This window comes from Triturus cristatus, chromosome 7, assembly GCF_964204655.1.
Source record: "Triturus cristatus chromosome 7, aTriCri1.1, whole genome shotgun sequence".
In the NCBI taxonomy this organism is placed as follows: Eukaryota; Metazoa; Chordata; class Amphibia; order Caudata; family Salamandridae; genus Triturus; species Triturus cristatus.
In genome coordinates, this window is record NC_140590.1 from 1,217,636,443 (window position 1) to 1,217,659,146 (window position 22,704).

At 43.3% G+C, this 22,704-nt stretch overlaps 1 protein-coding gene across 1 annotated transcript in view; it reads left to right on the top strand.

The window, feature by feature from the left end:
* The window catches only part of LOC146811651 (uncharacterized), a 187,173-nt gene extending 169,039 nt beyond the window's left edge, over positions 1-18,134 (top strand). The window contains exon 6 of the mRNA XM_085618622.1: positions 15,676-18,134. Within this exon, the coding sequence (XP_085474748.1) occupies positions 15,676-17,130 (1,455 nt within the window). The 3' untranslated portion in view covers positions 17,131-18,134. The remainder of the gene's footprint in view (positions 1-15,675) is intronic.
* The last annotated feature ends 4,570 nt before the right edge of the window (positions 18,135-22,704 follow it).

Below are 22,704 nucleotides of genomic sequence, written 5' to 3' on the forward strand. Positions count from 1 at the left end.
TATGTACAAGTCATTCCCCGTGTACGGGACGTTTTCCGCATAATTTGTAAATCGGAATGCCGGTCCAGATCGTACTTGTACGGTCGGACTGTATTTTTATGCTTCGTACGGAAAAGTGTCCGGGTCCATCTCGTACAACTTTTCCCGATACGATTCGTACGGATCGGGCCAATCCGTATGTATTTTTCCCGTACGAATCGTACTTCACGGGTCGGACATGACTTGTACGATTCGTAAGGAAAAAATTACGGATACGAGTCGTACGGAAAAAAAAAATACAGGATCAGGATCGACCCCTAAATGTATTTTTTTTTCTACAATGAACATAAATAATTAAAATAAATTATTATTAAATTATAATTAATTAGTTTCCCACCCTATAACTCTACAAAACACAGAACCTACAACTCAAACTTAAAAAATATATATATAGATATACTATTTACATTAATAATAATAATTTAAATAATTATTTATAATTACAAATTAATTAAATATTAATTATAATTAATTTACCTCCCACCTTATCGTCCTACAGAAGCCACAACCCCCACCTAAAATTCAAATACAAAAATATTAATTATACAATTAACATAAATAATTATCAATTAAACAATTGCAATTAATTTTAAAATATTAATTAATTATAATTAATTTACTTCCCAACCTATACCCCTACAAATCCCACAACCCACACCTGAAACTTTAAAAAAACCCATTAATTATACAATTAACATAAATAAATATCAATTAAATATTAATTTAAAAAAAAGTATTAATTATTTTTTATTAATTTACTTCCCACCCTATTTCCCTAAAAACCCCCCAACCCGTTATGATACTAAAAATAACAAAAAACTATTACATTACATTTAAAAGCTACTATTAATAGACAAACGATATTAAAAAACTAAAAGTATTTCAACAAACATTTTAAAACAGATACAATTAACATATATATTAAAATTCACAAAAATAATCACAAAGCGATATTATTAACAACAATATTTTTATCATCGATATTACTTACCCTCAAATTGATATTATTATCCACGAGAATTCTTGCTCATGATATCGCCCTGGATGGGACATTGATCCTCTCCACGTGACTCTCAATTGACAATCTACCAGGAACCTCGAAGTCCACGCTGGATCTATCAGCCTTGCTTAGGACACCGTTACTCTCTGCTTGTATTGTGTCTCACTCACTGCATCTATAGCAACTTCTCAGGCATTTTTTGATTCATTAGTCTTGATGATGATCCCATAACCGTTGTTGGGGATCGAAACGTCGTCGACAACCACGTCTTAACTCTTACCTTCATTTATGATTTATACAGAGTACAAGATGTTCTTTTTATTGTGACTGGTGTTATTTACTATATTCACTTAAAAGACACTTTAAGTTACATGCTTGAGGTAAGGAAATCTGTCGATTTGCAGAAACCCCATCACGTCCTGCTCACTTTATGTTATTGTATTGTTTCCATGTTTTATTTTTGTTTAATAAATCCTAATACCGTCCATTTGGACAGGAATACACCCAATCCTGATTGTAGTCTTGTGGCTATATGGATGTATTCTTCTTGAAAGGGACCGCTGTCTCTAATAACTCACGATATTTTTTTGTCACAATATTTCTTACTCGATAATTGTGTCAGTCGATATTACTGACTCGATATTTTATCTGAATACCTTGATCAATTGGCAGAACGATAATTAGCACTCAAAGTGGAATGTTGGGAGATGACCAGCCAAGAAGACTGCTTCCTTTGCGGCTCAGGCCCATAACTCTGGCAAGGGTAATTACCAGCTATTATTGCCTGAATGTGTGAGCAGTAGTGCTTACATTCACCTTCATCGATCAATCATCGCACATTCCAGCTGCTCCGGTGACCAATGAAATCGAGCTATTAGATTAGCAACTCTATACTTGCCACTCATCCTATTGGCAAGGCAACAGTGATGAGGGTGATTTTAATTGTGTAAAAATGTAGCATTGCCCACCTCAGTTCCAATAAGGACTACTCAAAGTGCTCTGCACATTCCTGGTGAGCTCACCACCCCTTCATTAGGGATTATTCTTGTTATTCAAGAATACATGACCTACATGTCAGACTACATGAGTTTGTGTGTTTCCCACAAACTAATGCAAAAATAAACTACATTGAATGTTGTTCTAGGACTTGGTCAGATCATAATCCAGTTCTACTGACTCTGAAATGGAGCATACTGAGGACGACAATCACAACTTGGAAATTGCAAATACTGCCTAACATTTCTGCACATGGAATAAAATTATGGCCTGATTTAGAGTAGGATATAATACACAATTAGGCACAAAGAATATCCACCATGTTTGTGACGGAGCAACCAGTTTGATAAACTCTAAATCAAGCCCTATGTCCTCAGTTCCTTAGAACTCCTGAGTAGAGTGGAACCACCTAGTGTAAACAGCTCAATCACAACCCACATGATCACTTTGCCTTCAGTTGCCACAAACTGAGAAGGTCCCGATCACACCCTGAACTCTGGTTTGAATGTCACCAGAAAAGGGAAAGTAAAATGCACATACTTCTGCAGGGTAACACGTTAGAAGACTCTACTCACCCAGCCCCATAACCACTGAATTTATTAGTGTTTGTTTACTAGTCGCAATTGAGTACAAGTGCATATGAGTGTAAACTAATATAATACAATGCTTCGTAAGATTTGATATGTAATGTTGCTTGAACAAATATGCCTAGGCATATACATATGAGAACTGTAATATTGGTAATATACTTTGTAGACAAAAAGTCTAAAGACATTACCAAATCATTTACAATGTAGAATGAGGGGTCTACAGTCTTTGTCACCAAATAAATATTCAATAAGGCGAGTTTGTTTACTGTAAAATTAATATAAATATGGCCATGTTATATCTGTCTGAAGAGACCCACCAAACAATGTAGATTGACCCAATGTATACCCAAAGTATACATCGAACATTAACTCTCCCTCTGGAGACACCAATCATTTACTGTGGATAGATCTATAATTGGATCTATCTATTAAACCACTTACTATTGCTTGTGTCAAAAAGTTCACAATCTAAACATCATTCCTATTGTTTTTATTAAATTGTTCAAAATATAAACTGTCATGCTATGGTGCTGTCATGGAGTTCACACGATAATACCCTTTAGTTCGAAATCTAAAACCCCTTCCTTTGGTATTTGTCAGAGCATTAACAATGTAATCCCCTCCATATGGTGCTTGGTAAGCAGCTCAACGTAAACCCCCTCCCAATGTTTGTTGGACAGTTTACAATGTGAAGCCCAAACCAACTGTATTAGTGAAAGGGTTACACCATGCAAAGCCCCTTCCTATTGAATTTGACACAAGGTGTGTTTGTGTGTTAATAATTTTCTTACTAGTCATGAGCAATGGAACCACTTCTCAGATGGGCTAACACAACTAGTTTCTAATCAAACCAAATCAAATGCTTGTAAAAATAAATATGATCAACATATGGGTGGGGACCACCTCTCTTACTACTGTTTTTTACAGCTCTTTTAATGGTGGTCAGATACACCCTGGCAGACAGCTGTGCATTCAAGCCATGCTTAAAAAACAATCACATTCTGGAAAAAAGGATATATTAGAGTGATTCTCAACACCTAAACCCTTGCCTACTATGGTAATCTGTATGCTTCCGTGTGTTGAAATAGTGGTGTTCAGGCTTTAACAAAGTGGAATAACTTCGTACCCTTAGACGCCTATTGGCTTTAAAATATGCTTTTCATAATAAATAAGTTAGGACTACCTCCTTTGTTTCCATAAACAACGCATCAGACCTATGTCATCAAATATAGCACTGCAAAATGAAACAACCAGGCAAAACCCTTATCATTGGTGTGTCACCGTAACCAACTCAGGCCTTCTGTATCAAGAAAAAGCTTTTTCACATGTTAGCCATCAGGCATTCAGTCATAAAATTACAGAAATATACAATGATATATTTCTCAAAACAATATATTATTAATCCAATGAGGGCCAAAGAAATATTACCTGAGTGCTAGATTTCCACTCCCAAAGTTTGGCAGACTAGGGAACCGACACCAAACAATTTGCCTGTGGGAAACCATATTACAATGTAGCTTTGGCACAGTGGCTTTGGCACAGTGTAATAGCATTCCACCCTTAAATGCCTGTTGTCTTTAACGTATGCTTTTCATAATGATTCAAACCTACTGCCATTATCATAACTTTTCATATTGAACAAATCATGCCCATGAACTCTGACTTAACTTATTCCAATGAACAAATCATAGACTTACTCTCCTAACCAACTTAAGCCCCCTGTTTGGAGCATAATATGTGCAATAAAAGCACTCATTTTCAGTGGAAGCACACAACATCTACCCTAATCTATCAAATGCTATAGTGAGGAATGTCAAGATGCTGGCAGTCAAAGACCCTTATCTCAGCAGTCCTTCTTAGAGCACTTTTTCTGTTGTCACATATAGGGTCCGGTTATGATGTCGTTAGGAAAGCATTCCCACCGACTCGGTTCTGTAATGCTTTCCAAACGATTCATATCGAGGGAGTCCGACCGATCGATTTGGATGCATCCGGATACGATTCGGTCGGAATCCCATTGACTTCAATGGGAGCCTGTGTTCCGAACGTAAACACAGGCTCCCGTTGAAAAAAGGGATGGTTGGGAAAAGTCGGGAAACCTGTCGCTGGCACCCATGGTACCTGCCAAACTGTACATGCATGGGTATGGGACACCCATGGGTACTCCCACGGGCCTGATTCGGAGGGCCACGGGTGAAAGGGGGCCTGCTATGGGCCCCCGATGTCTGATTCCCACAGTTGTTTTGTCTCGGCCAAACCAATTCAGAATGGCTGTCCGAATGGGTCATCATACTTGCTAATTCGGAAACCGTCTCCATTAGGCTGTACAATTTGGCTCCAAATGACTCGGGCAGCCTGAATCCCACTCGAAACCAATTAGGACAGCCCGGACGGCTTCCTTGCATCGTACTCGGCCGTCCGGAAAGGTGACGGATTCAGTCAGAAACAAGGCTTCCGAGTTGGATTCAAACTAAACGAATGCCGTTTGTAGCCTTTCCTGATGACATCGTAAGCGGCCCCATAGTCTTGAGACAGTTGTTCTGTCAAGCCAGACACATTTGGCAATCTCAGGCTATAAACAACAGAGTTTCTGATTTTACAGGCTTTTTCATAAGTACTGTCGTTCAGGTTATGGAGAATTACAGATCACATGCCTGTCAATGGTTCCCCACCTCATGCTATATTGAACAAGATATGACATAAATTACCACCATTACGTTAAGGCAAGAATCATGCGGTTAGAAATTGGGTTTCTCGTTGGCAGAGCATGCACCCTATCCAAGGAGAAACCACAATCCTAGTCAGGGTAAGTCAGATACACACTTTAAATTAACCTGTGCTCACCTTCTGGTAGCTTGGCCCAGAGCAGTCAGGCTTAACTTAAGAGGCAATGTGTTAAGTATTTGTGCATTCTACAACAGTAAAACAAGAAAAATACCACAGAAAGACTCCACACAGGTTTAGAAAAATAGATTATGATTTTATAAATAATACAAAACCAAAACAACAAACACCCAAAAAGCAGAAGTTTAGATATACATTTTTTATGTTTAAATGCACATATAGCACTTCGAAGCAAATAGCACTTTAGAGTTAATTGGTTGCGCTGGACCGGGACAAAGTAAAATGTTCATGCCACCTGCGATGGAGTGCAGGTTGGCTACAGGACACACATACGGCCCACTGGGCAAAAGTATCTTATGCGTCGATCGATGCGTCGATGTAAGTCCCACAGTCAAAGGGATGCATTAATTTTCTCCACGAGTTGATGGCAAAGCGCCTGTTTCCAATGATGTGTGTGGCTGTCGCAATGTGCTGATCCGTAGCCGATGCACTGGGTTTCTCAATACTTGTTGAAGGAATGCGTTGATTTCCTTCAGTGGTGCCGATGATGTGGTGGTCTCTGCACTGCATCTATAGTTGATGCGCTGGGTTTCTCCACACTTGTCAAAGGGATCTATCGATCATCCTTCTGTGGTGGCGGTGATGCGGTGGTCTCTGCACTGCGTCCGTAGCCCATGCACCAGGTTTCTCTACACATGTTGAAGGGAAGTGTTGACCCTCCTTCAGTGGTGGCATCGGCGATGCGGCAGTCGATGCAGTGGTTTAGTTGACACTGCTTGGGCGCTAAGTACGATGTGACGATTCTGTTCTCACTTCAGTGGTGATGCTTTGATTCTGCACATCGCAGCAGAGGATGTGCCAATTTAACTGAAACAAGCACTTGGAGTCACTTCCAATGACATTTAGAAACATGAGGAGGCTAGTCAGCTATCCCCGGGACTTTCTGGGACAGTCAGGGGGAGAAAACACTCAGCAGAGGGCACAGCAAGGTAGCAGTCTTCCAGAGTAGCAGTCCAGCTAGCAGCAATCCTCAGCACAACAGTCCTTCTTTCTGTCAAAGGTTTTGTCAAGTCCAGAAGTGTACTGAGATGGTAGGGCCAGAGGGCCAGTACTTATACCCTGTTGTGTCTTTGAAGTGGAGGTGACTTCAAAGAAGGTCGTTACCTTTCCAGAGGTACTAAACATGACATTTCTACCTTTTCTCAATTAGGAATTTCAGCTTATTATGCGTAATAAAGAATTCCTAATGTTAACCTGTGGGAGGGGTAGACCTCTCGGTAGTAAAAAACATGTTTGGATGTTTTTCACTACCAGGACATGCAAAACTTAAATGTACATGTCCTTACTTCTAGTTACATAGCACCCTGTCCTATGGGCATTCTAGGGCATACCTTAGTGGTGATGTATATGTAATAAAAAGGGAGTTTAAGGCTTGGCAAGGGGTTATAAATGCCAAGTCAAAGTGGCAGTGTAAACTGCACACACAGGCTCTGTAGTGGCAGGCCTGAGTTTAAAGTGCTTCTTGTGTGGGTGGCACAATCAGTCCCGCAGGCCCACTAGTAGACTTTAATTTACATGCCCTGGGCACATGTAGTGCACTGTACTGGGGACTTACAGGTAAATTAAATGTGCCAAATTTGGATACATCACACAAAACATGCTTTAGGGGAAAAGCACATACACTTTAGCATGGGCGAAAAAAGTGCTCAGTGTCGCGAGGGCAACAAAAAGAATCAGCAAAAAGGGGAGGTAAGCAGGGAAAATGTCTCGAGGAAGATGAACCTAAGGATGCCAGGCCTAACACGTGTCCCCCCAGCTGAAAGTGAGAAGAGCTACCCAACCTCCTGGGAGTTTTCATCACTAAGGCAGAAGAACCTGGAAAGACCATTAGCATTGGCGTGGTGAACCCCAGGTCTGTGTTCCTCCATAAAGTACATTATCTGTGGGCCACCTCAACAATTTTGGATTCTCGCCCCTCATGTGCATTAGCCACCTGAGTGTCTGTGGTCTGTCTGAACCAGGAAGTGAGTCCCAAACAGGTATAGTCTCAACTTCTTCAGAGCCCAGACCACAACAAAGGCTTCCTTTTCAATAGCAGTCCACCTTTGTTCCCCGTGAAGTAACCTCTGCGATGAAGGCTACAGGTTGGTCTAGGCCTTCTTCATTTAGGCGTGCTAGAATTGCCGCTCTGCCAAGTTCTGAGGCATCTGTTTGAACAATGTATTCTTTGGAGAAGCCAGGAGCCTTGAGCACAGAGGCTGCGCGCATGAACTGCTTCAGGGAGCCAAAGGTTTTTGGCATGCCTCTGTCCAAATCACATCTCTGGGCTTCTTCTTCGAAGTCAGCACTGTCAAGGGGCCACAATTGTGCCATAGCTCTTCACAAAAAGCCTATAGTACCCAGTGAAACCTAAGATGGCTCTTACATCAGTCTGGGTTTTAGGGGATTACCAGGCTATGATATTCTCTTTCTTGGCCTTGGGGAACTGCATCTTACCCCGCCCCACCAGGTGTTCCAAGTACTCCACAGACCTCTGCCCTATCTGGCACTCACTGGCCTTGATAGCCAGGCCTGCCTGTTGCAGAGCCTGAAACACTTCCTGAAGGTGAAAAGGTGGTCCTTCCAGCGCTTGTATGATAGAACCACGCTTGCCTTTCTCATGCATGCCTTTACAATGCAGGCACTACATTGAACAAGTCGTAAACACATGTTCCTTTAGCACTCAAGTTGGTACAACGACTTGCCTTAGGGGGATGCAGGACTTTGGAATACTATAATTTACTATTCCAACTCCATTCGGTGTATCAGTAGGAAAGATGTTGGACTATAAATCCAACACCAGTCCAGCACTGCGTTCCCTAAAGCAAGGCATTGTAACAACGGCTAAAGGAACGCATGGTAATGACACGTTCAATGTAGTGCCCATGTTGTAAAGGCACTGTGTGGTTTAGACTGCATGGGAAAGGGTGCTTCCCCCCTTCCAACTGCTACTAAAGACAACTATGTCATCCAGATAAGCAGCACTGAAGGCCTCCATCCCAGATATGACCTGGTTGACTAACCTCTGGAAGATGGCTGGGGCATTCTTGAGGTCAAAGGGCATTACCCTAAACTGAAAATGGCTCTCTGGAGTAGAGAAGGCTGACCTCTCCTTAGCTCCATCAGATAAGGCAATCTGTCAGTATCCTGAAGTAGGAGCAAAAGTACTAAGGTACTGGGCAGCTCCCAGCTGATCAATAAGCTCATCAGCCAGGGGAATGGGAAGAGCACCAGTGTCATTGACAGAATTGAGCCCCCTATAGTCTATACAGAACCTAAGTTCAGATGTAGCCAACAGTGGGGCAGCGTTTGGTATCAGCAGGACAGGGCTGGACAACTGGAGATTTCTATCAGCCTTGATCTCCAAAATCTTAGAAACCTACTTTGATGCTAGTCCTCACTTTGTCAGACAGCCTATAAGATTTATTCTGACAGGGAGGCTGTCTCTTGTGTCCACATCATGGGTACACAAGTGGGTAGTACCAGGAGTGAGAGAAAACAGAGAAGTAAACTATCCCAGCAACTGGTGACAGTCCCTATGCTGTCAGAGTAGTGGAGAGAATCACACCTTCCACTGACCCATCCTTCTTCTTGAGGGCTGAGAGATCAGGAAGAGGTTAACTCTCCTCTTCCTCTCCATCAGTCATCATTAGCATGGTGACCTCAGACCTCTCAAAGTGTGGCCAGAGACGTTTGATGTGGAGAACCCTCTGGGGTGTCAGGGGTCTTGTGATCTACCAGGTAGGTGACCTCACCATTCTTCTCAACTATCTCATATGGCCCAATCCAATGGTCTGGGAGTGCCCTGGGCTCCAAGGGTTCCATCACCCACACTTTCTGTCCAGATTGCAATTCCACAGGGGTAGCGGTTTGGTCCTACTAGTGCTTTATCACTTCCTGGATGGCGTCTAAGTTCTCAGAAACTTGCTTCCACAACTTGGCCATCTGCATCTGAAGGCCAGCATGTAGCAAACTGCATCCTGGGGAGGATTATTGGGAGCTTGCGCCCATCCTTTTTTCATCAGACTCAGAGGTCCCCTTACAGGATGACAATACAGAAGTTCAAAGGGGATAAATACAACCCCCTTCTGTGGTACCTCTCTGTAAGCAAAGTGATGGCATGGCAAGAGGACGTCCCAGGTATGCCTCAGGCAGGCCCTTGATCATGCCTTTCAGCATCTTATTGAACCTTTCAAGAAGCCCATTGGTTTGTGGATGGTAGGGAGTGGAGAACTTGTAAGTCAAACCACAGTCCATCCACATTGACTTCATGCAAGCAGGCATGAAGTTGGTGCCCCTGTCAGACACCACTTTCATGGGGAAATTCACTCTGGTGAAAATCCCCATTAGGGGCTTCACTACTGCAGGTGCAATTGCGGTCTTTAGAGGTATGGCCTAGCGCTACCTAGTGGCATGGTCCACCAGGATAAACCTGCAGCCAGAGGCTGTCTGGGGATCCGTAGGCCCAACAATGTCGATGCCCACCCTGTCAAAGGGTGTGCCGATGACAGGCAAGGGATTAAGGGCAGCTTTTAGCCTCTGACCTGTCTTCCGGCAGGCCTGGCAGGTTAAGCAAGTCCTACAGAATTCATATGAGGAAATCTTCATCTTAGACCAATAAAAGTGGTGGGCAAGTCTTGCACAGTCATGTCTTGGCCCAGATGTCCTGCAACTGGTATTTCATGAGCCAGCTCCAGTATGAAGGCCCTATAGCATTAGGGCCCACCAGGGCCCTTGTTGCCCCATACACAGCTGCCTTAGGCTCACTGTAAAGGAGGTTGTCCTCCCAGTAAATGTTTTGATTGCCGGCGGCATCACCTACTGCCTTGGCTTCAGCCTGTTGCCTCAATGGGTTTTCTGGTTTGCAGAGTATGCACCCTGTCAATGCAGGAACCACAAATCTTGTCAGGGTAAGTCAGATAGACGCCTTAAATTAACCTGTGCTCACCCTCTGGTAGCTTGGCACTGTGCAGACAGGCTTAACATAAGAGGCAACGTGTTAAGTATTTGTGCAATAGAACAACAGTGAAAACACCACATAAAGACTCCACACAGGTTTAGAAAAACAGGTTTAGAAACATAGATTATGATTCTATAAATAAAACAAGTCTAAGATGACAAAAATCCAATCAGTAGAAGAAGAGATATGAATTTTAAAAAGTCTAAATGCAAAAATAGCGCTTAGAAGCACATAGTGCTTTAGAGGTAATTGGTTGCGCTGGACCAGGACAAAGGCAAGAGTTCAGGCCAACTGCAATGGAGCGTAGGCTCCACGCAGGGCCCGCTGAGCAAAAGTACCTTAATCCTTGGTCGCAAATATGAGATGCGGGATGCATCGATCGATGCATCGATGTCAGTCTCACAGTCAATGGGATGGGTTGATTTTCTCCACGCGTTGATGGCGATGTCTCGTTTTCCGAAGATGAGCATCAGATCCACGATGCTTTGATTCCGTAGCTGATGCACCGGGTATCTCCACGCTTGCCGAAGGGATGCGTCGATCATAATTCAGTGGTGGCGGCGATGTGATGCTCTCTACGCTGCACCCATAGCCGATGAGCAGGGTTTCTACATTTTTTTCGAAGGGATGAGTCGATCATTCTTCAGTGGTGGTGGTGATGCGTCAGTTTTGGTGATGCTGGTCGGACCCCAAGTACGATGCACCAATTCTGTTCCCCCTTCAGTGGCAAAGCGTCATTCTGCTCATCGCAGCGGAAGATGCATCACTTTTACTGGAGCAAGCACCTAGAGTCACTTCCAATGACCCAGGCACAGGAGCTGGATTAAAGACTTTAAAGTCCCTGAGTCTTTCGCAACAGGAGTCTAGTCAGCTAGCCCTTGGAGACATTCTGGGAGAGTCAGAGGGAGCAAGAAGGCAGCAGAGAGCACTGCAAGGCAGCAGTCTTCCAGAGCAGCAGTCCAGCAAGCAGCAATCCTCAGCACAGCAGTCCTTCTTGTCAAAAGTGGTTTGAAACCCAGCAGTGTAGTGAGTTGGGAGGGTCAGAGGTCTAGTACTTATATCCAATTGTGCCTTTGAAGTAGGGTGACTTCAAAGAAGGGCTTTGAACTCCACACAAATCTCTTCATTCTGCCCTGGTTTCGGACTCACTACAGGGGGCGTTGCAGATCTTTGTGTGTGGTCAGAGCACAGCCTATTCAGGTGTAAGTGTGAGGTTATGCCCAGCCCCTCCCCTCCTTCCCGCAGGAAGAAGCAGTAACTCACACTCAGCCCTCAGTAGTGAAAAACGAGTTTAGGAGTTTTTCACTACCAGGCCATGCAAAACATAAAAGTACATGTCCTTCCTTTTATTTACACAGCACCCTGCCATGAGGGCTACCTAGGGCTTACCTTAGGGGTGACGTATATGTAATAAAAGAGGAGTTAAGGCTTGACAAGGTGTTTTAAATGCCAAGTCGAAGTGGCAGTGTAAACGGAAAACACAGGCTCTGCAAAGGCTGTCCTGAGACAGATTCAGAGTGCTACTTGTGTGGGTGACACAATCAGTGGTGAAGGCCCACTAGTATGATTTAATGCACAGGCCCTGAGCACATGTAGTGCACTGTACTAGGGATTTACAGGTAAATTAAATATGCAAACGTGGATACATCAAACAAACCATGCTTTAGAGGAGAAGCACGTGCACTTTAGCACTGGTTGGCAGTGGTAAAGTCCTCAGAGTCTTATAAGGTAAATAAAAAAAAAAAAAGAGGAGGTAAGCAGGCAAATAGTCTTGAGGAAGACAATCCTAAGGATGCTGCTAGGTCTAACACATGCAGAGAATACTACCATTCTATTAGGATCAGCACTAAAACATGAGTGGACTCTATCATACCATGGATGCTAATGGTAGGTAATAATCTTTATTTAGATATAACACAGATATCTTTAAAAGAAATTTCAAAATTCACATTAAAAACCAACTGTTTTAAAATACAAAAAAAGCAAGCAGCAGTTCAGTAATGGTAATGGATGCTAATGATATGCCAAGAATGACCACCATTATGTCATGGACAACATGGTACCACAGGTAGGTACTGTATACATCACATCCACACATACACCCAGACAGACAGACACACATACACCCACAGACACATACAACCACACACACGTCTTGCACACACACACATCAGACCTATACACACACACACACACACACACACCTACAAGCATAGTCTGTAATACACATAACACCACTGAAAACTTGTTTATACATTCTACCAATTCCAGCTGTCTGACACCCATGCAAAGCAGCAATGTCATTCACTAGACTCACCTGTGCTCTAGCTGTGTTCGGTTGACATAGAAATGACCCAGTGCTATTACTCTGTGTGTTACCGGAGTACACCTGAGAATTAGCCAATCCAAGCTGCTAGCCAATGAAGCAGCGTCTAGAATAATCCCTAGCTTTGCTTTCCTACCTTCTGGAATAGGAGCTTTGGTGGAGCCAGTTAGACAAGGATTCGAACCTTGACCCTCTTTACCAAACGTCAAGGTGGGGGGGGGCACCCCTATACAGAGTAAAAGAGCATAGGTGACTATGTGGGGTCTGACTTGAACTTGTACTGGTTACGGGCTCCTGCAGGCACAGTCCATCAGTGTCATTGTTGTGAACACTTCTCTTATAAGAACCAAGACCTGGAGAGAGGTTAGCCCTACTACCTTCCCACCCACGGGCATGTGCGCAATACGTGGCCCGTCAGTGATTTACTGCCTGACTCTAGCTTGTTCGGAGCGAGGGTCAGGCAGCCAGTCACGGGCAGCATTGCATGTTGCTTGGAAGACAAATTGAATTTGATGACTACTAGCTGGTGAATGTGATGAGCAGGCCTAATGCCCCGAAGAAAGAGTCACCATAGCTCAAAAGGAGCTACCAAGTTCAGGAAAACCAATGAACCAATAGGTGCCTAGCTAAATGATAAAAGACAAATGCAAATATATGCATGAATACATACCAAAAAACACTTTAGAAGGAGCAACAACAAAACATATTGCTATAAACAGTTTTCATTTGCATCAGCAAACCTTGTTTGTGATCCCCAAATATTTTCCTTTCAATAGATAACGGTTAGTGTAAGGGCAGCTTTCCTTGTGTTTGGTTTGGGTCACCAAATATATTTGCTATTCCAGTACATGAGGGCTCGAATCTTTTCAAACTAAAAACTCTTGCAATCTTAAAAATTCACTTGTACATTAACAGCAACTTTTAATTGCTATAATCTTTTTGTAGGACACTCTAAAGTACTCACAGTTGTTTTTTCTACTATGTGGCTATCAACACCTATTTATGTGGTTAATCCACAACAACATTTTAATTTCACTCTGTGTCGAAGAGGAACATATTAAACAGAAATTTTATGATGCAGCTTCACTAAAGTCAATAACGCGGCACAGTAACCTATGTTGATGTGCTGCATTGTGTGAGAGGCAGGACAGTAAATATCTACAAAGAAATGCTTATGCTGTTCTCTTACTAAGCTCTGTTTCGCTTTCTAGCTGCCTTCCACCATGTACCCATATTTGCACTATGGTGCCGAGGTGTCTGTGAGTCCAGCATAGGTTTTACACTGGAAATGTACCTTCCCAATGCAAAATACTATGCATAGACTTTTAAACTATTCCAACTTTGTCTGCAGTACATGATAAGACATGGGGGTATATTTACTAGGCGGCGATAGAAAATTATCGCGGCTTTTGCTGCCGTTTTCGGCCGAAAAGTGGCGATAATTTTATCGCCTAATTAGCAAGGTCACGCTAATGCACTAATTCTTAACACCCAGCTTTGCATCTCTAATGAGATGCAAAGTGGGCGTTCCTGACCTGACATTACAGGAGAAATGTCGCTAAGCGACATTTCTCCTATCATTAAGCCCCACGCTATGAAGCATAGCGGCAAGAAAAGTAGGGATAACCCCTGTTATCGCTACTTTCCTTACGCCTGCTTCAGGACTGACTTAGCCATGATATCCTATGGAAGGTGGATATCATGGCTAAGTTTGTGGGGCCCTATCAACAAGCTAACGCCACATTTCGTGAGATTATCGCTGGGTTTCCAGTGATAATGTCACATTAGGCAGTTAACGCTAGGATTTTTATCGCTTTTGAGATAAGCGTTGCTGATAGCACGCTATCTCAGCGATAAAAATCCATGTTAGCCGGCGATAATTATCCTAGCGCTAAGTGCGCTTACCGATAATTATCGCCGGTTGTTGCTAATATGCCCCATGCTATGTTAGAAAGGTTTGGAGTACAGAAAACGTTTCTCCTTCTTTGCACATGCCTCAAGGATGTGTATGTTACGGGGTGCAAAGCCCTGCCTACAAATGTTAGTAGTTAGGGTTTGTGTCACAAAGTTATCATAGAAACACCCATGCAGCATCCTTAAGATGTCCTCCTGATGCAAAGTTTAGGAAAGTAGCGCACTTCTACTTTGCGTTACTTTTAGGCGACTTTCCAGTCCAAATTTGATTGCGATGGAATGAAGATCCCAACACTTTGCACCAGTTTGCGTCACTTTTGGTGACTTTGTACTGATACAATGTGTAAATGCCAGATGGTGATGAAAGACAAAAACTTACTCTACAATAAAGACAAAAGCCCTGATTACAAGGAAGCCGGTAAAATATTTACTGCATCCAGTAAATATTGATATTCAGGGGTGACACAAATGGAAAATTAAGTGCAAATTCCGTTTTTTTCTCCCCAAACTGTGCATGTGATGGTATTTACAGTACAATATCAGTCAATTCATTTCATCAGGTTTGCGTTGCTGAAATTTGTCCGGGGAAAAATGCAGGCGATGCAGTAATTCCTGCATTAGAATGTCGATCCTTGTGCAAGTCCTGTTTACCCCCACCCCAAGAAAGGTCCTACTCTTGGCATTTCTCTCCGTTTGGTTTGCTGGAGAATCACTAACCAATCAGGTAAAGCTGAAGCACGAGGGGTTAGATCACTGCAAGGAGGAACAATCATTTTATTACACAGGCATACCTCGATATATGATAAAATATGTGAACAGACTTTGATTTTTACTGTAAGCCTATTGATTTAGTTGTTCATTCCATCATTAATAAGTTACCCATTCATCCATCCATTCATTCATGTATTAATTCTTTTAAATGAGGTCAGGCAGTTAAAAAGTTAACCTCATGAAATTTATTTTCCAGGGAGACTCTGGAGGACCCTTGGTGTGCAGTGTCAGCGGCACCTGGCTTCTGACCGGAGTGATGAGCTGGGAAGCCGCAAAATGTGCCTCACCCTTTGCGCCTGGAGTCTACACCCTGATCACGTCATACGTTAGCTGGATTAAGGGATATACACCTGGTGTCAACTGCAATGTAGGAAGTGCAACCGTCACAACGCCTCCTAAGCCTGTTACCACAACCGTGTGGAGCTCCAGGGCTACGTCTAAGTCCATAACTGCGCTCAGTGCATTGTACACATCAACTAGAGCAGTGACTGTTTCCAAGCCTGTCTCACGTACTCTGGCATCGGTCCCTGCCACAATTACCAACACGACTGCTTCAAGTGCATCCCTCAACTCAACGAGCATTGCCACCTCCAAACTAAGCACTCCAAACACACCAAACTCTTCCACCGCATCCCTTCTGCATGTCTCAAACCATGACCTCAACCTAACTATGGCCGTCAGCGGTTCAACAGCAACTTCATTATTTGTCACTAACGCATTGTCCAACGCAAGCACTATGTCCATACCTACATCGGTCACTAAATTACTTAACACAACCTCTTCCAGTCTGATCTCAGTATCCACTTTGGACAAACACACAGCACTTAGCAACTCTCCCACAATGGTCTCAGTGTCATCAGCCATTAAACTCAATACCACTAAAATATCCCTTTCAACTACCTCACTGTTAAGCATGATCCTCTTTTCCAGAGAAACTACAGCCAACCACTCAAGCGTATCAGCTACCACACATGGACCTGTTACAACTGCCTCTACAATAACTGCTGAAACACCCCACAGTACACACACCACACTAACTACTAACCTTTCTGCAATGGCTTACTCCAAAACTATTACCAATCTCATTTCTACTCTAGCCACTAAAAATAACAGCCCCAGTACAGTTGTTTCTAATGAATCCACATTAGACACTCACACTGCGTCCACCTCAGTCCTTAATTTAACCACAAGAACAATCACTAACTTAGTTCCTACACAAACACGGAACGCGACCACTACAGCTAATCCCAGATCAATCAGCTTGTTTTCTTCTCATACAACCATAACACCAAACAGCACATCAATAATTAATGCATCTGTTGCCATAGGATTCCACACCACCCTACTTGATAATTCTTCCCAACACTCAGTTGCCGCACTGACACCTGAGACTACCATGAGTTCCAGATCTATGACTACTGGTGCTATCCCTTTCAGTACAATGCTCTATAACACAAGCTCTAGCAAAACCATCTCAGCAACAAAAACAGAGAACTTTACGTCATTCTCAGTCTTACCAACAGGAGTTGTCCCAAGCACAGAGACCATCACAGCACACAGTGTAACAACGGCTACAGCCTCCAGTTTTTTTAACGCGAGCACTGTCCATCCCACAACACTAGGATGGATCAATAATCTGGCACAGGGTTAGTGCGAAATTCGCCTTGAAGACATCTTCTTTGGAAGTCTTTTAAAGTCCAATGTTATTGTTATTTGAGGCCTGAATTAGAGTTTAGCAAATGAGGGACACTTGCTAAAAAGTGGCAGGTGTCTAAATCAGACCCTTATTATCTCTAGTTAGCGCCCAATTCTAGTGACCAGTTGCCACCTAGTTAAAACACCATCATAATTACCAGTTTTGATTGTAATGTCCACTTAGGAGTTGTTGAGAGAGAGGACGAAGGGACTGGAGTTAGTCATCACACTGCCCTATGAAGAAGTGCAACATCACACTGGCAGTCAGTCCATGAGACATCAAGAACTTCAGTTGACATTGCCATCTCTTCATCACATTGCTGATGAACTAGACAATCATGAGATCTCTCAACAGACCAAGACATTTAAAATGACCAGAAGACTGAGGGAAGAACCATATACATTGCAAGGATACCAGGCATCTGTATTTGATTAGCTCAACACTGCTGGCCTCTCAAAATCTCAGACCTGCCAGAAACTGTCTAATTTTCTTTTCTGACATTTCACACGAGCAACACAATGCTCACACGCTCACTTATTCACATCACACAATTATTTGGCAGCTTTTTCCGCCCAGCCATGCCCATGTTAACCCTAGCACCTTCCTGCCTGTCTCATTTCAGTGTTTGTATTTCTGGAATATCTGCTATTTTTTACTGGGAGTTTTGAATTTTGGATATCTAGAAAAGCAAAATTCGTTTTTTTTTAATCTATAAATTTAGAGGAAGTCTAGAGTAATGAATAGCCTGCCCATCTTTAGTTACAAGTTTCCCCCAAAAACAAATCTTCTCAAATGATGCACAACAATTTATAATATTTTTTTTATTTTTAAAGCAGTAATTGTGTTTAATGGTAGAACAACAGACGTTGCTCATGGATAAAGTATCTAATAAATGAGGTAATTTGCACCATGGTGTTCCAATTAAAATGTTCTGATCCAATAGTTTTTACGCCATTCGCAGCCAACAACATATTGTCATTAATCATGATCACAGATAAGCTTTAGGTCAGCCCCCTTTCAAGTTTTAGTTTCTTTGAGTTCACCCAACATCAGGAATTGCTTGTTAGAAGTGTCCTTCACACCTTAGATCAGCTGACAGAAGCATTATGCTGTTGTATTTTAAAAATGAAGACTATGTGGCTGATGTCGTAGTTGGCTTGATCCCGTGTCATGGCGATCCTCTCCCTGCCTCCCTCTATGCTGCTCATTAGGCTGCCCTCTGCCCATGAGCTGCTACACTGGCGGCTGGTGTTAACAGTGAAAGGCGTGTTGCCCTACCATCGTCAGGGAGGAGACATGAGGGAAGGGATGAACACCATGGAGCAGCTTCATAAGAAATGCTCACTGCTTGGTGCTCCCCAGTGAAACTGATTAAAAAAACTGTTTTTGGGTCGAGCCTGGGCAGCGCATGTGCTACTCTTCGAGGCATGCTGTATTCGAGTATGGACTTTAAGCTCCGCCCATATTTTTCATTGGCTTGTGTCATTGTCCTTTGTAAATGCTGATTTCTGATTGATTAATAGGCGTGTTAGTCCCTCCTTAGTACCTCCTTGTCTTCATTTGTAAACTCCCATGAGGACTGGCCCTTTTACTTCTGTTGTTAAACGGTATGTCTTATTTGGTCTGTAAGCACTATTTTCTTTAATGAGTTTCTCCTACTGCAGACACGACATGCTTTCCTGCAACATTCAGCGTGCCATGCACGCTTTCACTTTCCAAGCCGTCCAGGACAATGGCGGACGCTTCTTTGAAGTTAAATAGGTCTCACATTTACAAGAGTTTGAGCTATTGGCATTGTAAATGACAATGCCTTTTATTTATGTGTTAATTATCAAAACAGATAAATGAAAGGCATTGTCATTTACAATGCCAATAGCTTAAACTCTTGCAAGTGCAAGACCTATTGCATTGCAAATACTTGATTGGGAGGAAGGGGTGAGGTCGGAGTCCTTCTACACATGTGCTCTTCGCCCACGAGGCACAAGTGAGGAGAGGGACGTCCGAGTGATGGGAGTGACCGCACAAAAATGGCAATGCTCAGATTTGAAGTGGGGCCCTTATGCTGTGGACCAGGGCTGGGTCAGCAGAGCGCCATTCACACAAAGGGTAAGGGGCAGGGCTGGCTTATATCAACACAGTGCAGTGGCTGGCAACAATTAAAGCACCCCCTTTGCCTCAGCACCATTATTTAGGCCTCCTAAATGGATAATAGAAGCTAGGGGAGTGGGCTGTGGGAGTGTTCAGCAGCTCCTATTTCTGAAATAATCAGCATGCACCAGATGTGCTAGAGTGCACATGTTGGCTCTTTATTGTTCAGGAAAGACACCATTGAACTGCTCCTAAAGTGACACTACAGGCACCAGATGTTGGGAAAAGAAAGGCGCCTGCAGCCACGTAACAAACGAGCGCAAGCAGGTGCTTTTTTTTAAAAGTTAAAGAGAGCTGAATTGGGGGCTGTATTAATTATAACAAACGTCCTGAGTCTGCCTTCCATATTTATGACAGACAGTCTGTGAAACAGACACCTTGAGAAATGCCTTTTAAATCAACGTGCTTATTGTTTTCACCAATTTCTGTCTAAAAGATGGATATAGCATTGGCCAATGATTGAAAACTGGGCATGTTAAATGCCGCAAGAGACTGAAATAAAGCCACAATGTATGCAACATCAACACTGAGATGTGTATAGCTGTCCCACATTTAGGATTTCTTTCTTTGCTTAATATGTTACAGTCATGTGTCAGGAAAAAGAATTGGCACGATGTTGAACGAACAAGTTTACTGTGAAATACTACAGCAGAGGGAAGAAAAAAAGGTCATATTATTGTGATCAGAAACAAGGACAGCACTTTTACATTGTAATTGTATTTATATATTTCTTACCACCCCTGACGAGTAGTCAAAGCACTTTTCAGCGGGTAGCACGCTACTCCGGAACCCAAAGGATTAGTGGTTAATTAGTATAGGGAAATATGAATTAATTTGAGTGGTGGACATCTGAATCTGTTAGTTGGGTTGAAAAGGTTAATGGAGGGATAGATGAGGGAAGAGTCTAGAAAGTGTTTATTATGAGATCATAGTAGTAGGAGGAGGTCTGGGATGAGAAAAGGAGAGATGGAGGAGGGAAGAGACTCTATAATGGATTAGGGAGATCATAGTAGTAAAATGAAGTTTTGGATGAGTCTAAGGAGGGATACACGAGGGAAGAATTTAGAAATGGTTGTTTGGGAGATCTCAGTAGTACAATAAGGTTTGGGGTGATGCAAGGAGGGATAGAGGAGTGAAAAGTCTAGAAATGGTTATTTTGGAGATCTTAGTAGTAGAGTGAGGTTTGGGATAAGTCAAAGAGTGGAGGTAGTGGATATATTGAGAGATCTATAGGGTGAAACATAGAGTAGTGCTTTGGAGAGACTCAAACGTTTTTAATTATTATTTTTTTGTATTTTGCGGTAGGAGTAAAGTAATAAATATATAGATACATAAGTACGTGGAGTGTATACATGTATAAGGAAGGTAATACATCAAGATTTAAGTTGTGTTTAATAAACTCAGACTTTTAATTGTTGTAGTTTAGACTAATTTATTTGTGTTGGTTTTTTTCTAGGGCTAGGGGGTATAGGGGTTATACAGATAAATAGGATTGTCAATATCCTTTGTAACGAGGGGAACAACAGCATCAGCGGAGGTGTGGAAGCAATCGGTGCAAGTAATTTGGCCGGGTGCTGTTGCATGGCAGCGTTAACAGCAGTTGTGGGTATAGGTGCGATTACATGTGTGCAGCCCCTATTACAGAATGGTTAGTGACACCGATCTGGCCGAATGCATGTCAAGGACTGACCTACAACGGGCATTTGGATACAGGAACATGTAGTGAAGGGCAAGAAAATGGATGAAACATGTCCCTTTTTCAGTGCAGACTGAGGTGGAAGGCTCCTGGGTATCTACCTGACCTGCAACTGTTCTTCAGAGCAGTCGCGGTTTGGCTACTAAACTGACACCTTTGTACCCATGCACTGGTTCGGATGCTGCTCTGGATGCATAATTCAAATTGAATTTCCTCTGGGAACTAGCCACTAAATATGATGCAAAGGCAATGAGTGTGGTCACAGGAAGGTCGACATGGGCTCCCGACATGCCAGCAGAAAAGGCACACAAGGAAAGTGATTGGCTGGCCACTTCCAGACATAGGACTGGGGGCTAATTGTTTTTTATTGCTCCCTCGCCATCTATTTATCGATGACTAGGTTCCTTAGTTAAGGGGAGACCAGCATCACGTGCATGGGCTGGACGCAGTACTCCCCACTGCCCCGCTGCCGCAAGGGGATACCAATTTTCGATCAGTTAGAGTAAATTGAATGTATGTAGCACTTGCTACCCCAGTGAAGGCATGATCGTGTGGCAAAAATACGGCGTGGAATATTAGATATAATGAGTTTTGGGGGGCTATGTAAGGATGTTTTGCAGTCTTTTTCATGTTTTGTGCATACACAATGGTGGTACTTTTGCATTGCTGTAGGCCAATAGGGCTGCCTGCAACTCAAGCAGTAATGAATAATGTGGCCAGCGCCATGGCGGCATGGCATGAACACCTATGCTAAGGGATATAGTGTGTAGCTAATAGGGTCTCAGGAGTGTAACAGTGGGTTTCGTGGGCACCGGGTATCGCCCGGGAAGATAAGTAGTCTCTGCAGGGACATGGCTGGCACAGTGCAGGAATAGCCTGCTAACTTGCTTACTTTGCAATTGCCTGAAGGGACACTGGTGATGATATAATGGCCCTAGGTGGGCTGCCACACATTGTTTGCTGCTTTGGTAATGTGTGCCCTTTCCTCTTCTCCCCAAGGTGGCGTTGAGTGGTCATATTCAAGAGCAGTTATCCTAGCTACAACCGGGTAGAATTTGCCTCGCATAGGGTAAGTGAAGGGAGAAGTTGGGCCGCAAGGGCAGCAGAGATTCAGGCATGTCACCGCGCAACAGAGTGTCAACCGCGGCAGAGGGATGGCGCTGCAGCAACAGTGAGTTTTTCTGGTAGGGGTAGGGCATAGTACCATTATAGGCAACTTACCTCCACCCACCGTCTGAGCATGCATGAATAAATAAATACCCAAGACAACTTTTGTTCTGGGAAATATTGCTGCAGGTTTATTCCATACAAAGTATGCAATATGGTGGGTTATCTTACGGGTGATCCAAGGGCGGGCAGCTGTACCAACCTATGCTGCCCCTGCCCGACTGATGAGCCAGCACTGTGGGACACCCAGACAGTGCTACACCTGTGGTGATCCTCTTTCGGATCACGTGACACGTTGGTCTCTTATTACTCATGCCCTTTTCGGGGTGGAGCATAGCAGGGCAAACCCCCAGTTGGTCAGGCCCCCAACTACCCGAAGGACTAATGGGGCGCCGTCTCGGTTTTCCAGTAACCTGCCCTGAGGCTCCTGGTCTTTTGCTCTGGCACCCTTACTGTGCCGCACAGAGGTACCCTTACTGTACACGTCTGCCGCAGAGGTACCCCTACTGTACCCGTCT